The sequence below is a fragment of the Electrophorus electricus genome, chromosome 11, assembly GCF_041902795.1.
Source record: "Electrophorus electricus isolate QZ-2024a chromosome 11, ASM4190279v1, whole genome shotgun sequence".
Classification (NCBI taxonomy): domain Eukaryota; kingdom Metazoa; phylum Chordata; class Actinopteri; order Gymnotiformes; family Gymnotidae; genus Electrophorus; species Electrophorus electricus.
The window spans coordinates 14,920,001-14,941,876 of record NC_137507.1 but is presented as its reverse complement, the minus strand read 5'-3'; the positions used below and the strand labels follow the sequence as shown (position 1 = coordinate 14,941,876).

Genomic DNA, 21,876 nt, shown 5'->3' with positions numbered 1-21,876 from the left:
TGTATATTTTGGTACAATACATGTTTAAACAATTAGTGAATAAGTCATTGGTTGCCATACCCCAGAGAGCTGAGGATTGGGAGGACAGCCCTAGCAAACATTGAAGCAAGCACTGGACAGGTCTTTCAGACACAGATCAACTGAGAGCTCAAACCTCAATCCTCTGTTGAAGCTTTGCTGTCTGACTGCATCCTTATACCCAAGCAGTAGTGTTACTGTTGTCAAGGTGCACAATGAAGTGACATACCTTTTCAGTAAATCCATGGCAAAAATGATTAATGACTGCTTATGCTGCCACGGAGGAATATTTGAGGGCCCAAATAAAAGTCCTTTAGTATCAGCATGTCCATAGTCAGCATGCTCATTGACATCCAGGTCAACTCTGTTGTATCAGTGCCTGAACTGGTGCTCAGTAGACTGCCAAGGGCCTTACACTGTATGGGTTAGAGGGATGGCAGGTGAAATTTATCACACATCTTGTTAAATTACCAGTTGTGCATCACTACACAGTTCTAAGTGCTTTAAAAAAAAGGTAGAGAGGTACCCAGCAATGGAGAAAGGCACACACCTCCCTTTCCCATCCAGTACTTCTTAGAGAAGAAACTACTTCATGGAGATGATTGAATAGATGTGACATTACTCTAAACCTACCCTTTGACAGGATTCTGAAGGTACACCCTCACCCTGATTACATGTTTAAAGTGGCATCATACTGTAGCTTCTCGCAAAGTTAGTTGACAAATTTGACCTGTTTCCAAAAGGAGTAATGACAGATCTGTCTCTACAGCTGCTTGAAAAGACCATAAATTCTGCGGGTTGTACTATAGGATTAGAGATGGACAACTAGGCGTTTTTTTCCCATATTATTGGTGTGCTGACATAAAGATTATTGCTCTCTAGAAAATAACTGATTTAAAGGTCAGTAAGAGATGCTTTGCATTTTGACAATTTTCACCATGTTTTGTTTACACGGCTGTAGTTGTTCAAGCTGTCCACCAGACAGTGTGTTGGTGAGGTCACAGATGGGGAGCCAAAGGGTTTTGCGGGCAGTGGTAGCTCAGGGGTTAAGGTACTGGCATTGTAATTTGAAGGTTGCTGGTTCAAATGCCACTCTGGGACCCCTGAGCAAGGCTCTTAACCCTCAATTACTCAGTCATAATTATAAGGTGCTTTGGGTAAAAGTCTTAGTTAAATATAAATGGACTACCACTGTATATTCTTACTTCTCAAAACCAGGATGTTCAATTGGAAAAGGTCTGTACAAAGTATCTGGTATGTAGTCTTGTTTTCTGTACTCAGCAATGTTTTCACAAATCTCTTTCATCAATTACCTGTTTTTAAAAAGGGGGCAGGTGATGTTGGGATATTTGGTACATAAATGCTTATACATCAGTTTTTCTGTACTTATTCTGTGTAAGCATAAACAATATTTACAAAGTACATTTTACAGTATAAGTATATATTAAAAGTATCTAGCTGACACTTACCTTTTGATCAAAACTGCGTCACTAATGAAAAAGGCCAAAAACAGCTGACACAACATACAGGCTATAAGAGATTGGTGCCAGGGATCTGGATTATAACTCAGAAATGTATGAGTTCTTAGAGTTACTGCACTAGGATTGCATCTACAGCACTCTCATTACAACTAGAATAAAATGCTGGTGTTTTTTCCTATTTGAAAAAGGAACTGTAGAAGGACTTGCACTTGAATGATAAGAAATCTAGAAATTGTGCATAAATGTGCTTTAAAAAGCTTTGCAGTACAAAATCAGGATTATCACAGTTTTTGTCTTCGAAGGTCTGCTGAATGTGCTAGGATTTGGTTTGTAATCCATTAATTTTAATAATCCATTGGGCCACTTTTACAGTTCTATAACAGTAATGCTCAGTTGATTTTGAGTTCTGAGAACAGCCTTGGGAATCAGAGAGCAAATCTCATTAAGAGCTGTAATTTGACTAAACAAACGAAGAGCAAAGAGTTAATTCTGTAGACTGGTTATGCCCTTTACATGGAAATATAATTTAGGTCCTAAAGATGCATCAGAACTTTATGCTATTGAAAACGAGTAAATTATTTCTATTGTTTACTGATATAGTCAGGATGCCTAAGATGTCCTAGTGAACCTGATCCAGAGGTACATGTCTGAGCATAAATGGAGAGGTGTGGGGAGCTGCGGGGATGCTGGAAACGGTCGGAGTCCCAGAGGGTAAAGCCATTCGGATGGGTTTTTTTCTGTGAGAAGGTATTGAGGGTGGCCTGTTATTCACAGGAGGGTGAGTAAGCATATTTGAATGCAAGACTTAAGTACACAGAAGTCCCGGATTCGAAATTTATATTGTGGAGAAAAGTCCATAAACCTTTGACATATACCAGATGAGTAGAGCCTGGGCCCTCAAACTACTCAATGAAAATAAATTACCTAAAATAGTATGCATACTTCAGTTTGAGGTAAAGAGGCATCAGCAAGGAATACAAATATTTTCTTACATGCCTTTTCATATTTTCTTTAAAATCTATTCAGTTTTGACTGACCATATTTAAAAATGCTGGCTAATCATTTTGACTCACCATATTTAAAAATGCCAGCTATGTGATAATAAAGTAACAGCATATGTATTAATATAATAACACTATGTGTATTAGAGAACATATAATAAAACCTTTAAAAAAGTATTTCTAATACTAGCTTAATGGTGCGGCTCTTGATTATAGAGTCATGGATATTGATTCTACCGTAGAAAGGCCCAAGAGTCAACAGGGGAGGAATACGTCTTTTAGGTAGCAGCTTTCTGTCCTCTTAAAGGATGTGATGTGATCTGATTTGTTGCATGGCTCTTTTAGATGGTGAGATGCCGTCCAGGCACCACAGGATGGCATAATCCATTAAAGCTTTTTTTATGTACCAAAAGAGAGAAAAATGCAAAAATATCAACATCACTTTACATCCATCGAGCGAAGAAACCCAGCATTCAACTTTCCGATGACCATAAGCAGACATTTTAACATCATCAGAGCTAAAGAGAGAAGTAGGAATAGGTTTTGCTAGATGTCTCCCTGCCACGGCTCAGACGCTCACATAGCACACAAGGTGTTGAGCATACTCTGGAGCCATGTGACTCGGTGTTCCTCATAGCTGCTACATCATGGCACAAAAAAAATCCAGCCATCTCATTTCCCTTTTCTTTTCCATTTCTCCACCTGGTTCTTTGGTGCTGCCTTGACACCTGCCTTGAACTTGCTTCAGTGCAAATATGAAGCTACTCCAGTGAGCTCTCTTGAATACTGTCTGCAGTGTCTCTTGTGTGGAGAGATTCACTTGATGGCTTATTGTTTTAGATCAAGCAGATATTCTTTCACACCCCACTGTTCCCCATCTGTTGTCTCTATGAGAGAAGCAGAGTAATTCCAGGCTAGACTCCAGATTCATCTGTAATATTTCTGAGGCTCAATAATTCATCAGTAACAAATGAATTGAGAGTATCAGTGCAACAGTTCTCTATAACTGAAACAGGTTAAATTAGATGAGACTGAACTGTGTGGAACATTGGTAGATTGCCAACTGATCCGGAGGGCTATGTGTGCTGTTTGCACACCTGTACTGTGTTTATGTTGCAGAGGAACATGTCACTCAGAAAATTATGTCAAAAAATAACATTTTGTTTGAAAGAATAAACCATCTCCTAACTGTTTTTAATGTGTGAAGCCTTACAAAGACATAAAGGGATAACACATTTGATGCGTGCGTTGTAAGCGCTACAGTGACAAGGTCACTAAGTGCCACAAGGAAAAGTGCAAGGTCAATTATGTTTAAGTCGCATGCCTGCTCCAGCCATTAATCAGAAGTGAGGTAGCTCACTGCAGCATGGCAGAGCTCTGATCCTCCTACTGATCTGCAAGGTCACCCTGCTGCACTACTGTTACCCTCCACCTCTCATCTGATTGCAGGAGCCCTCGTATGCTATTAAAAGGTGAGTCTATGACAAAAGCCGATTTTAATCAATTATGTGAGAAAACAGTGTTTTTCTGAGGAGCAATTCATTTAAAAAGACCAAACAACTTGCATAGGATCATTAGCGCCCACTCATTTTAGACATAATTTGTTATTAAATATGTTCTCTCAACTCAAGAGTCATAATGTCTGACAGGTGAAAGAGCAGTCACTCTCCCTCACCTACTGGGCCTGCATGCAACTGTGCAGCTATGCAGTTTATTAGTGAGATCCTGCCCTGCACAGCCTGACAGAGGACCAGTGTCACATTCTCATAAGTCAAGGTAAGCTGTTGGGGCCTGGAGATATGAGATGGTATGATTCATTCCTCTGAACATTAGGATTCAGTGGTAATAGAAAAGAGGGAGAGGCCTCAGCCTCTCTAATATAGGGATTTAGTGCAGTGAAGAGTCAACCGTCTCGGGGGCACAGAAGGGGCCATAATAAAAGCTGTCCTTTCAGTGCCCTAAGCTGAGGTGCCATGAATCAGGCTTCAAACATGGGCTGAAGTGCAAAGAAAACCCCCCAAATCACACTTTGTAGCACATTTACACTTTGTGGGTAAGAGCACAAAGCTCATTATCATGTACAGCATGTGAATTTAATGTGAGTTTAATGTGGGGACAATGCACTCACAACCAAAACAGTTAATTCTTTGCTTGTTTTTTAAGGTTGGTTTGTGTTTTGAATACTGTCATGCAAATGAACATTTTCAGCATTTCTCATGAATATTATTCCCTCCCAGCACAATATCCATGGACTTCATCTTTCTAAAAGGGAATTCTTTGAGATGGAACAATGCAAGGTAGCAATTATGCCATCATCACTTAGAAGTTACGAAGCAACAGAAACCATCCATCTGGTCGGAAATTTCTATAACATACAGATATATTGTGTCTGGAGTGATAAACTGGCTGATCAATTTTAAAATGAAAGGACATCAGAGTAATAAGTCAAGAATTCAGTTCATGTAGATTTTTTTGACAAGTATTCAACAAAAAATACTGGTTACGCGTTGGGTTACATTTATTCATACATGGATATCTAATGAGAGAAGGCAGTTCTTTGTGACAAGAGTATAACACTGTGCCAAGCAGGGTGTACATGTCACAGACTGCTCCTCCTCCCATAGTCACGTGGTACAGCCACAGCCGCGTGCAGGGGGATACACCAATGTACTGTGTCTTTGTTTTTGTAACTATGCCCCCGGGATTGCACACATGTGTATAGGGTTCAATGTTAAGTGTTAATGTGTCTATTTAAACCCCTGTCTGTATGTGCTCCCTTTGTTGGTCATTGTCATTGTAAGGTTTTTTTCTTTAGGTAGGAATATCGTTAGTAAAAATATTGTATGGAGTTGGAAAAATACCTCTAAATGTGCAGTCACTGTTTGCCTAAGAACTATTGCTGAGAACATTTTCCTGTGATTTTAGTGTACTTTTATAAGACTGGACTGCTACTCATTGGTTTTGCAAACTGCACACTGTAAAATGCCCCACAATCAGGGATTTGAAAATCCGTATTGTGACGACGCCTTTTCAGTCACTATTTGCCTTGCTGCTGTAGAAGGTCATTTGCTCAGTGTGAAATGAACTACTCAATAGTCTTAAATCCCTCTCCACCTTTCACCTTCACTGCCTTAAATCCCATAAATGCCTCAAGTCTAAGCCAGTGCTTAGATTAGACATAAAAGAGACGCCCTCAATCATGCTAGGTTAGATGTAGTGCAATAGCTCCCCTTAACTCACTTTACCAGCTGTGAGAAGAGAGAAAAGTCTATTTTCATAAAATCTCAGTACAAAGTGCTGAATAAATAAATAAATAAATAAATAAATAAATAAATAAATAAATAAATAAAGTACGAAAAATAAAAAGAAGGAAGGGTAAAGTTATGATAGCTCAAGGGAAATTTGACAGCTCAAAGCTTTTCTTTCCCCTTTCTATAGTGTGTAAAGTCACAACACAAACTTTTTTTTTGACAGTTGAGATTAGAGGAACTGCCTGATTCAACTAGTTCACTCACTGAGGTCTATGGTGTAAATCTTGTCACATTATGTGATTTATGGGAAGAAACTGAAAAGTCAAGAGACTGCAATATGCATTATCAACATTCCTGTTATGTGCAATATGCATTATGAACATTCCTGTCTTGTCCTGTCAATATTCCTACCACAAATCTCAGGGACTGTGGCATTAAGTGAACAGGACATAATCATGGTGGGGAGCGACTAGAAAAATGAGCTCTTTCTAGTTTCTCTGAACTATCTCTGATCACGTGCACCACATGTGAGGAGCTTTGTGAGAAACAGAGAGAGGGAGGTGAGATGATGACACTTTTCTTCTAAGAACCAAAGAATTCTCAATATATTGCATGAATCAAGGGCTCTTCTACACTGCATATTCATTTCAAGTATTAATTTAAATACTTGTCTCAGATTGAACCAAGCAAAAGATGTTTTTATATTTATCATAACAAATAAAATGATCAATCCATGTGTTGGCAATTTGATACTGCACTGGTCAAGAATGATCTTTCATATAAGGTATTCCATCAACCAATGTGTGTATCAAAGTTTTCATTAGCCATCGTTATCACAGTGCACTATAGTATAGTCCAGAGTATTGTATTTGTATTGTACCTTATGAGTTGATTGTACTACAAAACACTAAACTGTAGACTGCTATTAGCACTTTGCTAACCTTGCATCATTATTGAGATGGGATCATTCTTTCCTAGAAGGTTAGACCTACATAGATGCAAAGATGCAGAACACAGAAGCCTTCTGATCACCATTATTACCCTCATATCACTGCGGCTTAGGAGCCACACTTACTGAAAAGAGTATTCCAAAGGGTAGTTGTATTTTTTTATGTGTTGGCCATTTATACTAAAGACCAGTAAAAGAATTTGCAAATGAAGCCTAAAAAAAGAAAACTATAAGTACTTAGTCTTCATGGTACCAGCAGAAGACTGTATGGAACTAAGGCACAGATCTGATGACCTGCTGATCAACAACAAAATAGACAGATTATGGACAACGTTTTTATTACCAAAATAAACACTGATTTTACCATGGTTTTTGGGGAATTTGTAATGGCTCAGAGGAACCGCTTGCAGCCCTTTAGTAGCGCCATAATGTTATTTTCGTCATAGTATACAACAGCAAAGTACAGCATATTTTAAGAAGAAAACAATTTCTAATGTATTGAATAATCTGCACCGTCAAAAGACACTGTCAGCTCTCCTATCCATTCTATGTACGAACACCTTTATTTATTTTTTTATTAATCACTGGCTCTTTGTTTTGTGGACAGTGATGCTAAGTTTGCCATAACTATGGTTGTATCTACATCTGAATAATTTCTCCACCTTTGTCCAATTCAAGATCAAGTTAATGCTAACTATTTTCAAAGCTTTGTTGTTTTTAAATGCATTTTGTGCTGAGATGTTGTACTGATTCTATAACTGCATGATTAACCTCATGTCTTTTACATTTTTATCTTAAGTGGAAAGATTGGAAGATAATTTTGGAAGATAAGCTAATTTTTGTTGCCTTTTGATCTGTTTCCATTAATTTTAGAACTAACAATGAGTGTAATTATTTCTTCTCCAATAAGTAATACTTATTTTTAGATTGCTCAAGGCAACTGATTAATTCTGAAATTAAGAGCTGTTTTATTGAAAACAAACAAGCTAAAAGATGACTTTCTAAAAGTAATAAAACCATACCAGAGTTTTTTGAAATTCGTGCTGAGAAAAAAATTAAAAAGTACATTTTATGTAAGGAAACGTATACATTTTGAAAGCTGAAATTTCCAATCTGAAGTAGGGTACTGGATTAAGCATTGCCTGTTAGCAGGTGATTCATCTGTTTGGGGGTCTGCAGAGAGTTACGTGCGTAAAATGACTTGTCCCTTTTATCAGGAGCGTACCAGCCGCTCTAGGTTTAAAAGCTTTGCTGAGTCCACCATCATAAGTGTCTCTTTCTGGTGAACACAACTTTACGCAACTCAGAAGCAGTGCTGTCCATCTTGTCTGCAGATGTTTGGCGGGGGCAATTCTGCTAGCTATTATTCTCCACGGTCATGTATTTGAGGGCGGCAAAACCATAGCGACGGGACATGTTCTGTTGAAACTCCTCTTTGAGAGTCTTGAGGCAAACACGGTACTGTTCATTTGAGCGGAACTTGGTGATGTCGAAGCTGGGTGCATGAGGCATGTGGATCATAAAGGCATTGGGTAGAACCACAAATTCATATTCCTGAAAAAAATAAATACATTTTATAACCAGTTGGGGGAAAAAGTAAAATCTGTCACATCAGACAAAACTGTCATACAATCATACATACAAAATATTTGATTTCTGTTCTGATTAAAGAGCAACCTTATATTATGTACTAAAAGTTATGCTTTTATGTCAGAAATAATTGGTTAATTTGCATTTGTGTCAAATGCATCAATAAAAGCTGAACTGAAATGGACAGACATTACTAAGTACACAAAAATATTCAGTCTGATCTTAATCTCTTTTTTTGCAGGTATATCTCATTTCACTGAATATCACAGATCGATTGTAAGAACTTGATGGAGCTGCATCTCCTTAGTGGAAAGTAAAATCAAACCTGACTGAAGTAGAGAAAGCTGTAGAAGCAGGAGGAGAATAATTCATGGTGAACCAAATGAACCAAAATAAGAAATGTATGAAACAGACCAGATATTTTAAAATCCATTACTTTTTGATCAATGTTAATGACTCCAATAAATCATTTAATCTAATCAAATTTACAAATGTTCTCATAAATGACCAGTTAGCAAGATCTGCAAGTGTATAATTTAATTAAGACAGAATCTTCCCATATTGTAAACATGTTGAAATAAAGCTTAGTTTAGTATCATATGAACTTTGCATATAGGCACATAAAGAGGAAAAAAGGTGTATTGATATTTAATTTTGTCTTAGAAATTAGAGAAAACAACATGGGTTTAGGATAAAACCATGCTTTTGCCCCTGCAGATGTCTACTCTGATTGATTAGGGCTGAATTTTCTCATGGTCTTATAATTAGTGTATTACAATGTCACTCATATGTTATCTGAAGCTGTTTGATCAAGATTAATACACTTTGATGTAATGACTTTAAATGCTATCACTGACCCATTATGTGCTTTAATATTAATAAATATTTCAGATCTTGATTACATTTTAAAAATTATTTCATAATTTCAGCAGTTTTTACTCTGACTACAAGAATTTATTGTTAATCAGTTTAATGAACAATTTTTCTTGAGTCTGATGTGTCAAGAACAGGTCCTTGATGTGCCTAAATTGGTAGAGGGAGCAGACACTTCAGATTACCTGTGCATCCAGCTCCATAATGTGGGCCACTTTGTTCCATCCGAATCCCACAAACCTGCGGTCGTACTCAGGACTGTCCCTCCGTACCATTACGTATGGCTCAAAGTCTGCCTCCCACTGCACTCTGTATGGAGTCGTGGCTGTTCGCCATTTAGCAAAGTTAGTCGGAGCATGGCCTTTTGTCCATACGTGGTACCTGAGGAATTAATTAACAAATACAAGAATGTACAGAATAGTAGAGACCTCAATAAATCATTAACCCAGAACAGAATTAAATCTATATTCATCCTTTTAAAGCATTGCATATTCAAAATGTAAATGCATAGAAATGTGTAAAAATCCATTTAGCTCATGCTACAATTTAAATCCACTCACTTTCCTGGATCATAAATCAAACTGTTCTCATAAGAGATTAAAGCTGTGAGGCTCTTCCTTCTTTCAATTTACCAGGGCTTGCCCTAGATACAAGATTATACGCTGCCACCATATTTGCCATGCATCAGTGTTATTCTTTGGTGGAAAAACAGAATTCACTGACTTTGATTAAAAAATAGGATTCACTTACAGGATTCACTGATCCAGTAAAGAATAGTAAAGAATAGTGAATTTTGAACAGATTGCAAATAATTACTGGGCACATTCCACCCTCTTTGGTCATGTCTTCTAAGACAGATTTAATGAAGTTAATAACTGATGAAGCTAATCATCTGATGTGTTTAAATTTCAGAATTTTTAATTGTTTTAATTGCATTAATCCTTGAAGTAAGAAAAGCAGCATCGACTGCTAGTTCAGCAGCATTCCATTCTTGACAGGACTTAACAGAATTGAACCAAACTGGTGAGCTCTATCATAGTCTGCAGAGTTAAGGTGATTTGTGTGGAGGGTTGTATTTGCCATAAGTTATCTAGCTCCAAAATGACTGGGAGGTGCTACTGTCCCAATTAAACTGATGAGGTAATTGATGTAATTTAATAAGGTAATTAAAGTTCCTTATGTTTTCATGCAGTCAGGGTCCATCTGATCCCTACTGTAAAATTAACACCATTGAACTCTCAAAGGTGGTATATCCAGGATTCTAATGGATATCTTTCATAAGCTGAAAAGGAAAAAGTCTGAACACCTATGCCTGGGTTAAAACACTTATACCTTTAACAGTAAGCCAGTGACAAGTATGTTCAAGTTCAAAGTTCAAAGTTCAAAGGTTTTATTGTCATTTCAGCTATATACAAGTACACAACAAAAACGAGACAATGTTCCTCCAGGACCATGGTGCAACACAAAAACAACAGTGCAACAGACAATATGCTACACAAGTGCAAACAGTCGAATATAGTGCAAAATTAAATAAACAATAATAAATACAGGACAGGACAAATACAAAATGAGTAGACAGTGCAATTATTTAGTCCAGTACACAGTACTGTTAATTTTAACAGCAAAATTCGATCCTAATAGGTAACCTACAGGAGCACTGGTTTATAAGACTTTTACCTGAAGGTGAAGAGGGTGCCCATGTCCAGCTGGGACAGAAGTTCAGCCTTGGATTTGGGGTAGGACAGCCGGTAACGCAGTGTCTCAAACGCAGGCACCACCAGAGCCTTCTTGGTGTTAGTCATGTCCAGCTGAACTACTGACTTCCTGCAGGAAAATCATATGTGGTTCAGGTAATTCCATCTGAAGCACACAGGCTGTGTCCACCTCATCCTGAGCTTCCAGAAATTCTTTTTGGAAGACCTCAGTTTACCAAGAAATGTTAAGATCCAGAATTCTTGGACATTTCTAGCCATATTTTAGAAGTTTTACTGTGTTGGAGTCCTGTAGGAGGCAACCTTACCTGAGGTACTCGTAGAGTCCATACATAGGCAGGAAGTCGATGTCTGACAGGAACATATAGGGTGTGCTGACCTGCCTCATGGCGACGTTGCGCAGCAGGTTGACAGGGTAAAACTGGCCCTCCTTGTAGACAATGTGGTATCCCACATTACTTCTGCTCATGAGAACCTCAGAGCCCTGAGCATAGCGCAGGAATTGCTGGGCCTCAGCGTCGGACAGGTAGAGAGCCAGACTGATGGGGCCCTCCCAGTGTTTACAGATGGCCTCTAGCATTTGCAGCCTGCACCACACAAAAGATAAAATTTCATCAACCAACAAACCTTAATCTATGCTGCCTGCCCCCAAAAAGTTGATGTGACAGTATTCAATATGAGATATTAGAAATGTAGGTTTTCCTGAGGTAAACAACCAAATAACAAAGACTTCAAATAAATAACAAAGACCTCAAACAGTCTTTCTTAGTAGTATAGGCCTTTACCAGGCCACTGAAAGCTTGGCAGACATAAATGAAAGCATTCCTTTATCAAACACATCTTGCAAATTAAAATCGGTAAAACCTTCATAGTCTGAACCTTACTGGTTATCAAGTCAATGACACCACTGTGCCTCCAAAAGTGAGATACTGTGTTGCAGAGCTCAGAGAATTTGTAACAGATTTTCAAGGAAGTTTTCTAAACATGCAGAGCTTTATAGCATATCAGCTAGCTAGCATTAGATTACTATGCACTTCTACTATGCTTCTTAAATTGTAACTAATCAATACTGATGATTAGTCTTTTATCGCCAAGATAAGGTAGATTTAATTTGATGTATAGTATTAATCAAATTTAATTTAAGGCCACGTCAAATGCTTCTTTGAATTGAAAAATCAGATGCTAATCCCAAGGCCTTAATAAAGACATACCATCTTAATATTAGAAAATCTAACACTGATCACATTTGATATCAAGTCAAATCAGTTGGAAGTGAAATTGGTAAAGAAAGAATTGGTAAAGAAAGTAAGGAGGGAGTGAAAGGCAAGTAAAAGTCGAGAGAATCTTTATTCTACATAACAGCTTGACTTGAGCAAATTTAAAAATTAAAAGCTGACAATTCAGGTGTAACAATTCGATGCGTAGAATAAACACAGGAATGAAGGGTGCTTGAGAGTAGGTACAGGCAATGGCTCCAGGTGCAGGACGATGCACAACACCAACGGCAGGTATCTGTGGGCTTAAATAGCAGGGAGAACAAAAGAGGGCAAACAACAAACAGGTGTGTGCAATAACTAATAAGTGGGTTATTGGGACTGCGGCAGGTGTGTGTGTGTGTGTGTGTGTGTGTGTGTGTGTGTGTGTGTGTGTGTGTGTGTGTGTGTGTGTGTGTGTGTGTGTGTGTGTGTGCATGCACTTGTGTGCACGCATGTGTGTGTGAGTGTCCCTCCTGCAGGGTGCGTGGTGCACCATGACAAAAACTCTTTTTCTTTGGCTCTCAGTGTGTCACAGAGTCTTCAAAGTCTCTTTATGCCTCTGCCCATGGGAAACATTATATTTTCCAATTAAATTATTATGTTCTCCAGGACCTTTAATTTTATTCATCTTATGTGCATCATTACACATTTTTCAGATACCATTCTGAAATTTTCAACAATGTAAACATATAGTGAATGGTAGAAAAAAATGTGTTCACTTTCTTCATACCTGTCCATTGAGAGCTGGGCCACCAGGGTAACATCAGTCTGGTCTGTACTGGGCTGGTACTCATAATGCAGGAAGTAGAGGTGTGTGCGGTGCACAGTGAATCGTTCTCGCCGGAACTCATAACATGGGTCATCCTCATCAAGCTCCAGCAGAGTCTTCTGGAGCTGAGGCACCATCAGACACACATTAGTGAGGCTGCATGAAAGATTGCATTAAAGCAACACACTCTACAGACTCTACCCCCTGCATAAAGATTCTCTATGGTTTGCGACTTAGCTATATCTACATGTCCATTGAGCAAGCAGGCACTGGTGCTGTTCACATGCACTATAAAGTTGCATCTACTTCCTAATTATTATGATCTAGTCCATTTTCATCAGATTATAGCAATTCAAAACTGTTGCATTTGACACTGTACATCAGTAAAATAACACTTTATACTGTATTGCAGCATCCAGTATTCAGCGCTTATTCAGAACTTATGCCTGTACCTGTACCACTGTGGTTTACCTACATTCTCACTGTTGTGGTCGGTCTCACTGGGGCAGCCAAAAAGCTCCCTCCTCAACAGGTTGCCATCATACTCCAGGAAGGTCAGGTAAAGGTTCCTGAAGAACTCCACGTGCTTGTTCTTCACCCGCAGTTTCTTAGGAGAGTTCCAGTGGATCACCTGTGTCATCAGAGAGATCAGACATCATCTAACAATACAATAGACAATAGTTTAAGGCATTGGTCAGCATTGTACATTGGACTCTGATAGTGAGATCTGGCTAAATGCCATATGACAGCAGAATCCATATATAGTTGTTTGCTGAAGCAAAGCCCATAACTGTGGGGAAACAGAGAGTCTATTTGTACTAAGTGAAAATAGACAACAATGAAATCTTTACACAATTGCCACCACAATATTCCTGAGCAAATCGAGTAAGAGTGGACTGATGAGACTGGTGACTTGGTAAGTCAAGTTTGGCTTTAGGACATTTTATTATTAAAAAAATATTCCTCACATGTCCTTCTCTGGATGGTCTTTTTCCTTCAAGCTGGGGTCCTCTACCAGAGGCCATTTGGTTATTGCATTACAAGTACCCTCTGCCTGCTAGAATCTTGCATCCCACTGTTATGTGCTGGATTGTCTCAGACGCATCTTTGCAAAGCCTGCATCTGGGGTCCTGCCTGGTATGATATAGCCCAGCCTCTATTGATCTTGTATTCAAAGCTTGTTCCTGTGATGCCATAATTAGTGCCTCTTTCCTGTCTTTCAACCCAGCCTTTTGCAGCCATTGGTAGGATTTCACCATATCAGCCACTTCGACTATTTGCCTGTGGTACATACCGTGCAGGGGATATCCTCCCATGATGGACCCTGTTTCTCCTCATTTCCATCCTTCTCTGGTTATTGTTGTCTGAGGTATTCAGTAAGCACTTCAGCACTTGGGGCCATCATCCTGATGGATCTTGATTGTTTCATCCTGGATAGTGGCTCTGACACTCGCTAGTCCTCGGCACCCCTCCTTATGCTTAGTGTACAGAGTCAGAGTGCTGGATCAGGGCATCTCCTTGGTAAATCCCACACTTGATGGTGAATCATGCTATTGGCTTGAAGTTGGCCTCTAGGGTTCTCTTCCACGGCCGCACTGAGTTCCTAATGAAGGCTCTTAGAGTCCTGTTTATGCCTGAAGCATTCCAGAATCCATGTGTGGGGTATTGAATCATAGTCTTTCTTGTAGTCAGTCCAGGTGGTGGTCTGTCTGATCTTACAGTCTTAAGAGTATTTTTGGTGTCTTTTTTATCCACCAGTAACTGGCGCTTGGTTCCTCTGTTGTTTTTGCCAATGCCTTTCTGGGCCCCACTCATGTATTGAGCCACATGCTTACTCATCTTAACTGCAATGATGCCTAATAGGAGCTTCCATGTTGTGCAGAGGCAGGTTATTGGCTTGTAGTTGAATGAAACTGAGCCTTTCTGAAGGTCCCTCGGGATCAGGACTGTCTGGCCTTCAGTTAACCCTTCATAGTGGGTTCCATCCATTAGCAGCTGGTTCATTTGTGCTGCTAGGTGCTCATGAAGTACATCTTCTTCAGCCAGTAGGCATGGACCATGTCAGGGCCTGGGGCTGTCCAGTTCTTCATACTTGAGACTCTTTCTTGGATATCTTCTAGCATGATGGTTACTGGATCCTGTTCAGGGTGGTTGCTGTGGTCTGCTGTCAGGTTCTTTAACCACTGGACATTGTTGTTGTGTGATCCCTCTTTCTCTCATATGCCTTTCCAGTATTATTCAGTCTCCAGCCTTTGTGTTTCTTATGCTATTACACTGCCACCAAGATTACACTTTGGAAGGCTAATGGGACAACATCTTGTTTAGTCTCATGGCTTCTAACTTCTCTAGTGTACTTCTTCAGGCAGGCAGTCTAAATTGTTAATCTTTATTTGACAGTCTCCAAGGTCTCAGGTGTGCAGAGATTGTTGTATTTCTCAGGTACCTTCATCATGCCTTCCTACATTTCTGATAGCAGGCTGACTTCGCTTTGTGTTGCCCTTATCTTGGCCTCCAGTCTCCTTCTCCATGGAGGATACTTCTCCCTGATGGTGTTCACCTTGTAGCCAAGCATATATAGAGAGCTCCTCTTTAAATAGCATTTGTGGTTACTGTTTTAGAAGAGCAGTAGATCACCAAGTTTCTAGCAGTAAGCTAATATTTTTTGGTGGAGTATGATAACAGTTAATAGTAAGTTACACAAAAACAATCAAGGGGATTATATTTTCAGTTATTTTCCATTTTCAAGCTGTTAAACACATTAGCTTCAGAGCAGGTATACCCCATCAGTAACTGTAGAAAGTGAGTGAATTTGTGGATTAATATTAACATATAGCTAGCTATCTAGCTATCTAATGGCTTCTGAGAATGGAGTATATCTTATTTGCTGGGCTAAAGCCAAGATGGATATGTTGAACATCCTGTAGACTCATATTTCACTATTGCTATTTTCACCAAACTGTTTGCAAGACACAAACTTCTCTCTGCACCTTTCACACTCTCTCTTACACACACATTCATAGACATTTCATACACATTATATCCTTTCAGTGTCTTATTCATGCCCATCTCACCTTGAGGTCAGAAACATCTTTGTAACACTTCTCGGACCGGGTGTGATCGGACAGCTGAACGTTCCAGAAGCAAGGCAATTGGTGTACCAGGAAGGGGTTCTGTTTGATCACAGCATTGAAGATATCCTGCAAAGCACAACACAAGACCCTACATTCCATTACATTAATTACAAACAACCCAAGGCATCTGTGAGCCTAAATGACATAAATGAAAAGATTTACAAAACGGCATATGACTCCATATGACCCCATATTTAACAGACTATAAAAGCAATAATCCAAATAATGAAAGTAATGAGAAAGGACTGGTGCTGGGTTTGGTGAATGGTAATGTTAAAGAAACTTTACAAGAGGAAACTAACATAAGAAAATTAAGACTGCTAACAGAGTCTTTTCTATTTACACGAATTACTTGTTTTTTACTAATGAACAGTAAAATTTGAGTGCTTAATCATTGTTGTGTAACTATACATTACATCAAGTAGATGTGCAACAGTGGGCCTCTTTGTGCTTGTTGTATTCATAATGTGAAGTAAGCTCAGCAGCCCTAAGTCTGGCGTGGGTGTGTGGGTGTGTGGGTGTGTGTGTTTGCATGCGTGTGGGTGGGTGGGTGTGCGTGCGCGTGTGTGTGTATGTGTGTGTGTGAGTGTGTGTATGCATTTGTGTGCGTGTACCTGATCTGCTAGTGATGTGGACAGCATGCTCATCAGCTCTCTCTCTGCTGTCAGTCTCCACATCTGCTCCCATCTGAGTTTCCTTAAACGATCCAGCAGCAGAAGAATCACACCTGTAACACACACACAGAAAAAAAAAAGTGCTTTATGAGGTGTACATAAACAATGGAAAAATCTGTACACCAATTAATCCTTTGCTTTATAGAGTCCTCCACAACAACATATCATATTATGATAACATTATGGTAAAGTATGGTAGCTATGGCTTGTGGTCTCTGTTGAGGGGGATAAACTCATACTTGGCTAAACTCTCCAAGAATTTAAGGAGCTAACAGACTACAGAGATAAGAAGGATATTAAGCAGAGGTGGGGAATTTCAGCTTTCAGTAAGCACTTAGAAGGTGCTGAATAAGAAGATTAGATTATATGCTAAAAGAAGGTTTTGAATGGAAACTATTTAAAGGTAAGTATTGACAGGGTCAGTTGTTTGATTGGTGTAAGAATTTATCTAAAAATGATACCAATGTTTCTTTCAATTTTAAGCACATTTGACAAATTCTGAAAAAAAAAAAAAAATTGTCCATGTAGTTGAGGGAGCCACCAACTCACCAGTGTTGAAGCCTCTGCCGAGAGCAGGCCACGGCCGATGGTTCTTCCACAGGTTTCCCAAATACCAGTCACTCTGGTTCTCCACCAGCCCCAGCACCTGCTGACCTGAGAAAGAGAGAGAGGCTTACAAATACAGTACATATGACTCAACACTACTAGTTTTTCCTCATTTTAAAATCAGGCTTTTATCCTTTCAGAAAACTTACGTGTGAGTGTGGATTTTTAATTGCCTTTGGACCCGAAAATCTGAGTAGCTGAGCAGCTAAAGAAATCATAGCTGATGCACAGAGATCTCTTGCTGGTTTTAGAGATTCATGAATGGATTTTAACTCTGGAAGATACAGCAAAAAGCTTCCCAGTTCTACTAAACTGTATACCTGGATGACTTATTCACTAACTGACTAAGCACCATATGATGTAACTTTGGTAATGTCTTTACATTGTGTGTGTGTGTGTGTGTGTGTGTGTGTGTGTGTGTGTGTGTGTAAGTGAAGAAGTGGACCCATTGGTGAAAAATCTAAGAATTTTAATATTTAGATTATTAACTTTACTTGAGTTTTCTCATAAGAACGTCTTGTAGAGCACTATTCTTTTTTTTTGCCCTTAAACTTTTAAGGCAAGGACAAAATTCATAAAGTTAAGCTTATGGACAACCCTTTATCTTCAATGAATTGTTCAAAGCTTGTTAGCATTATAAGAATATATAATGCTGGAATTAAAGGTGGAATATATATTAATACCGAGAAGGCTGACTATAGATGGACGATAGCAGCTTTAGAGTGTAGGAGAGTTTCTGTGTGTGTGTCAGAACGTGTCAGTGGGAGAACAAGTGTATGTGTGTGTGTGTGTGTGTGTGTGTGTGTGTGTGTGTGTGTGTGTGTGCGTGTGTGTGCATCCCTGTTAACCTTGTCAGTGATCATTAATGTGTGTCCATGGCAGATAATCTGCATAAAAGTCACAGACAGATAGAGATCTCCTCCTGCTTCAACAATGATAATTGCATTTATGTGATACAGTGCATCGCATTTCAACATGCAGCTATAAATAGCTGTTCCTAACAGGCACTCGGCATTCCTGGCTTAGGTTTTAATGTTCCTGTAAGGCAGTGTCAATGGTGCATGGAAAGTTTTACTGTTTTGTAACCCTTATAAATCTCTAAATTGCCTGCATTGGCTTTCGCCTGAGAGGCAAGACCTCTAGTGAATACATCGTTGATTTGGGGATCAATAAGCAGAGAAGCCAACAGAGAAAGTTAATTAGCCATTTCAAGGCCAGAGAAGTTACAGTTGGAAGCAAAAAGAGTTGGATTTGAATGAAGAGGCTTCAGGGGACTTGTTTCATGTAAAGTTAGAAAAGCTTTCTGACAAAGTCTGACTGCAGAAAGAGATGGTCCCTTACAAAACAAAACTTTGAAAAGAGCCCTATACAAAGCAAAGCTGTAAAATTCCTAATGTTATGAAAAAGCTTGTCAGCCTATGTTTTAAGAGATATGACATATTATAAAAATCCCAGCTAGTCTTTGAAATGTTTATACACAAGGTCATTACATATATATTTTGCAGCATTTATCTAATTTTTACCCTCATTTGATTTTAGTGGGGGGGGGGTATTTTATTTTTATTTTTTCTAATTATATATTGACATATTGATTCAGGTGTGGAATGCAAGGTTTTTCTTTTATCTGTGTAAAAACAAGTCACATTCTTTTGATTCTTTTATCCAATGGTTATCAAACTGTCTGTCCTGAAAGCTATATTTAGGAAGTATAACAGAATATTGCTCACAGTCTAACAGATGAGGGAAAAAAAAGCATTCCAGTGAAGAGCATGTGTTCTTGGTGAGTGATGTGCAGCAAGATATGCTTTAGTGTACTTCAATCAAGGACCACTTTTCAGCTTATACACTCTCTTTGATTTCAAATGAAGATATGCAGCTGCTCACTGAACCTACACAGTGTTCCTATAATGGTATGGGTTCAGTTTCATTAGGGATATTATTGGGATCGAATGTGAAAAAATGCACATATCCTAAAATGAGCCCCGAAGGAACCCCAGTGATTGCAATAATGGCTCCTCCAGAGAAATACACACAGGAGAGCTTGCTGTTCTGTCTGTGACTAAAAAGAGCAGGTGGAATAGAACCCAAAGGAATGACCTTTTAATAAAGACTGATTCAGACCACAAAGATCTACATTGCTCTGGAATATTAGCCCCACACAAATCTCTCTATTCATCTCTTTCTATCATACAATGTTTCTCTTTCTAATTTTCTTAGTTAACACTTAGCCCTGCCTGTCTTTTCTGTAGCATAGAAGAGATGATTTTGTGGAATGACTTAGTATGAAGCTCCCACATACTGTGTGCAGATTTACATACACCTGGTAACAACCTCTGAGTTAGACTGAAGAATTGTCAGGATGATTGACTGCAGGAAGCAATCACCATGCTCCCTATGTTTTCCTAAAAAATTGCTCAAAATATGTACAACACATTTTAAATATTATCAAACAATAATGCTTTCCAGGATGAGGAACAAACCTTCACCTGTGAAAAGGCTTAAATCAATAATCTAAGAAGAAGTCTTATGATGTAGATAATGACTGTATAATGCTAATAAATAATAACAAAAGGATGAAAAACCTTTGAACTTGTGAAAGACAGCCCAGAGCTCAGCAATGTCTGTGGCAAAGGTGATGTCTGTGTCCAGAACGATGACTTTCTGCAGGTCAGAGGGCAGCGTCTTGGTCAGAACAAGCTTCATCAGGCCATAGATACCAGAGTAATGCTTGTTGGGGATCCATGAAACCTCAGACTAAACAAAACAATCAATAAAAAATGAATAATCAGTTGAAAATATACTGAAAATACATGTTGGAAATATGTGTTCAACACAAACTGCATTGCTTCTTCAGTCCTAACCAGTCTCCGAGAGTTCAAAAGGTCATGCCATGATTTTATCACCAAGTTTATTACATTAATTCTCCCTTGTGGCTTAAGATATTTAGCAAATCCAGAATCTTGAAACAAAGTCCTGGGTTTGGACTTTTTCTTTCTGAACCTGAACTATCAACACAGTACCCTTTCAAATACAAAGGGCAGGGAGAAAACACAGGAAATGGCTTAGCATGTTTTTTTTAACCACAACTGCACAGCATGGATTTTAACCACTACTGCACAGCTGTAAGGTTATCCAGGATCTGTTGCATGACTCACTTTCAGTTCGTCAGCATCGTAGAAGTCCACCTGGACAGCCGGCACCATCCAGGTGTGGAAGAGGGAGGCCAGGATCTGCTGGGCGATGGAGTCCGTGATGAAGTGGAAGTGGAGAGGGTTCCGCCTGTCACACAGTACACACATTGCACCCTGAGAGGAAGGAGGAGTATCTGCAGCTTCGTAACTAAAGTAAACACCTATTCTTCTCTAAAACATGAACCGAGTAGAGGAACGTGATCGGCAGCATAGGTTTAAGACCCCTATGAGCAACAGCATACTTAGCCATGGGCTCTTATCACTACCTGATTAAGATCATGCTTGAGAAACAAGTGGGGGTTTTTTGTTTTTGTTTTTTTTTCAGTGTTGCCAAGTTTGTAAGACCAGTAAAACCCTCCCCCCTCATAACTACTAGTTTTATCATTATATTTTAAAATACATTTTTAAAAATATAAAATGATAAAAAATATAAAATGATGAAAAAATTTCATTCAGTCAGAGTGTGACTTTTCTTTGTTTTGTTTAGGATTTGAGGAACATCTGACTGAGAAACTCTGGTGCTTTCCAGGTAACTGGTAAAAGGCCAAAGTATATGAATTGTGCATATCTGTCATCTATGCCAGAGCTGCTTTTTTTAAACAGAGAGAGGGCACATAAGCATCCCTCAGCTGTCAGCCTGAAGTGAAGCAGCAGGGGAGAGAAACACAGACTATCATGACAGTCACAGTGTTTTGAAGATGCCAGTGTACACAAGGCCATGAGAATCAAGCTCAGACATTTTGTGGAATCTGTAAAAGGAGCACAAGATACGAGGGCAAACTTAACCCCTTTCGTGAAACAGCTACAGAAATATAAACCATGTTCGGATTATAGTACACCCCAGTAAAACAGAAAGTAAAAAATATAATAACAAGTCAGTTTCACCACAAGGTTTAGAATCATAATTGCTATTGGAACTGCTTGCATATGTGCTATTCAGCTGCAATTGCAATGCTGGCCACTGACCCTAACTCACAGAGGGAACACATGGTTACATAACAAAAGCACATTTTCAGGATCGAGGACACACACTGAGCCTAGAGCGCAGACTGTAAGTTGGCTGCTGATTTGGCAGGCTGCAACTCAGGGAGCAGAGTCCTGCCACTGTCATTATCTGGTAGCTCCAGGCTGAAGAGCAGGACTCATGCAGTTTCAGTGCAGCAGGAGACAGGAGGAGGTTCTCAGCTTCACCAGAGGGAGGCTTTCACTGGAGGTCATGCCGGCCAGCCCATAACAAAAGGCGCCTCAACTGGGAGGCAGCCACAGCAACAGCTCAGTTGGCTGTAGGTCTCGTTGTGTGGCCTGAAGGCTTTGTTTAGTAGTGTGTTCTGAAATTAGCAAAGACTAAAGCCAGCTCCAAAAATTAGGATAAGT

General features: G+C 39.2%; 1 protein-coding gene across 4 annotated transcripts in view; it reads right to left on the bottom strand.

Annotated features, from left to right (window-relative positions):
• Positions 1 to 7,021: 7,021 nt before the first annotated feature.
• Positions 7,022 to 21,876, bottom strand: part of large1 (xylosyl- and glucuronyltransferase LARGE1) — a 32,167-nt gene continuing 17,312 nt past the window's right edge. For 2 of the 4 annotated variants that reach the window (XM_027003922.3, XM_081723650.1), the window contains 11 exons: positions 20,467 to 20,590; positions 19,894 to 20,065; positions 17,255 to 17,359; positions 16,646 to 16,758; positions 15,972 to 16,097; positions 13,376 to 13,531; positions 12,862 to 13,025; positions 11,184 to 11,462; positions 10,841 to 10,987; positions 9,349 to 9,544; positions 7,022 to 8,254 (listed from right to left, as the gene is read on the bottom strand). In XM_027003922.3, coding sequence (XP_026859723.3) covers positions 8,057 to 8,254; positions 9,349 to 9,544; positions 10,841 to 10,987; positions 11,184 to 11,462; positions 12,862 to 13,025; positions 13,376 to 13,531; positions 15,972 to 16,097; positions 16,646 to 16,758; positions 17,255 to 17,359; positions 19,894 to 20,065; positions 20,467 to 20,590 — 1,780 coding nt within the window. In that variant the 3' untranslated portion in view covers positions 7,022 to 8,056. Of the gene's footprint in view, positions 8,635 to 9,348; positions 9,545 to 10,840; positions 10,988 to 11,183; positions 11,463 to 12,861; positions 13,026 to 13,375; positions 13,532 to 15,971; positions 16,098 to 16,645; positions 16,759 to 17,254; positions 17,360 to 19,893; positions 20,066 to 20,466; positions 20,591 to 21,876 lie in introns of all 4 variants that reach the window. The other 2 variants (XM_081723649.1, XM_081723648.1) reach the window with 2 other exon arrangements.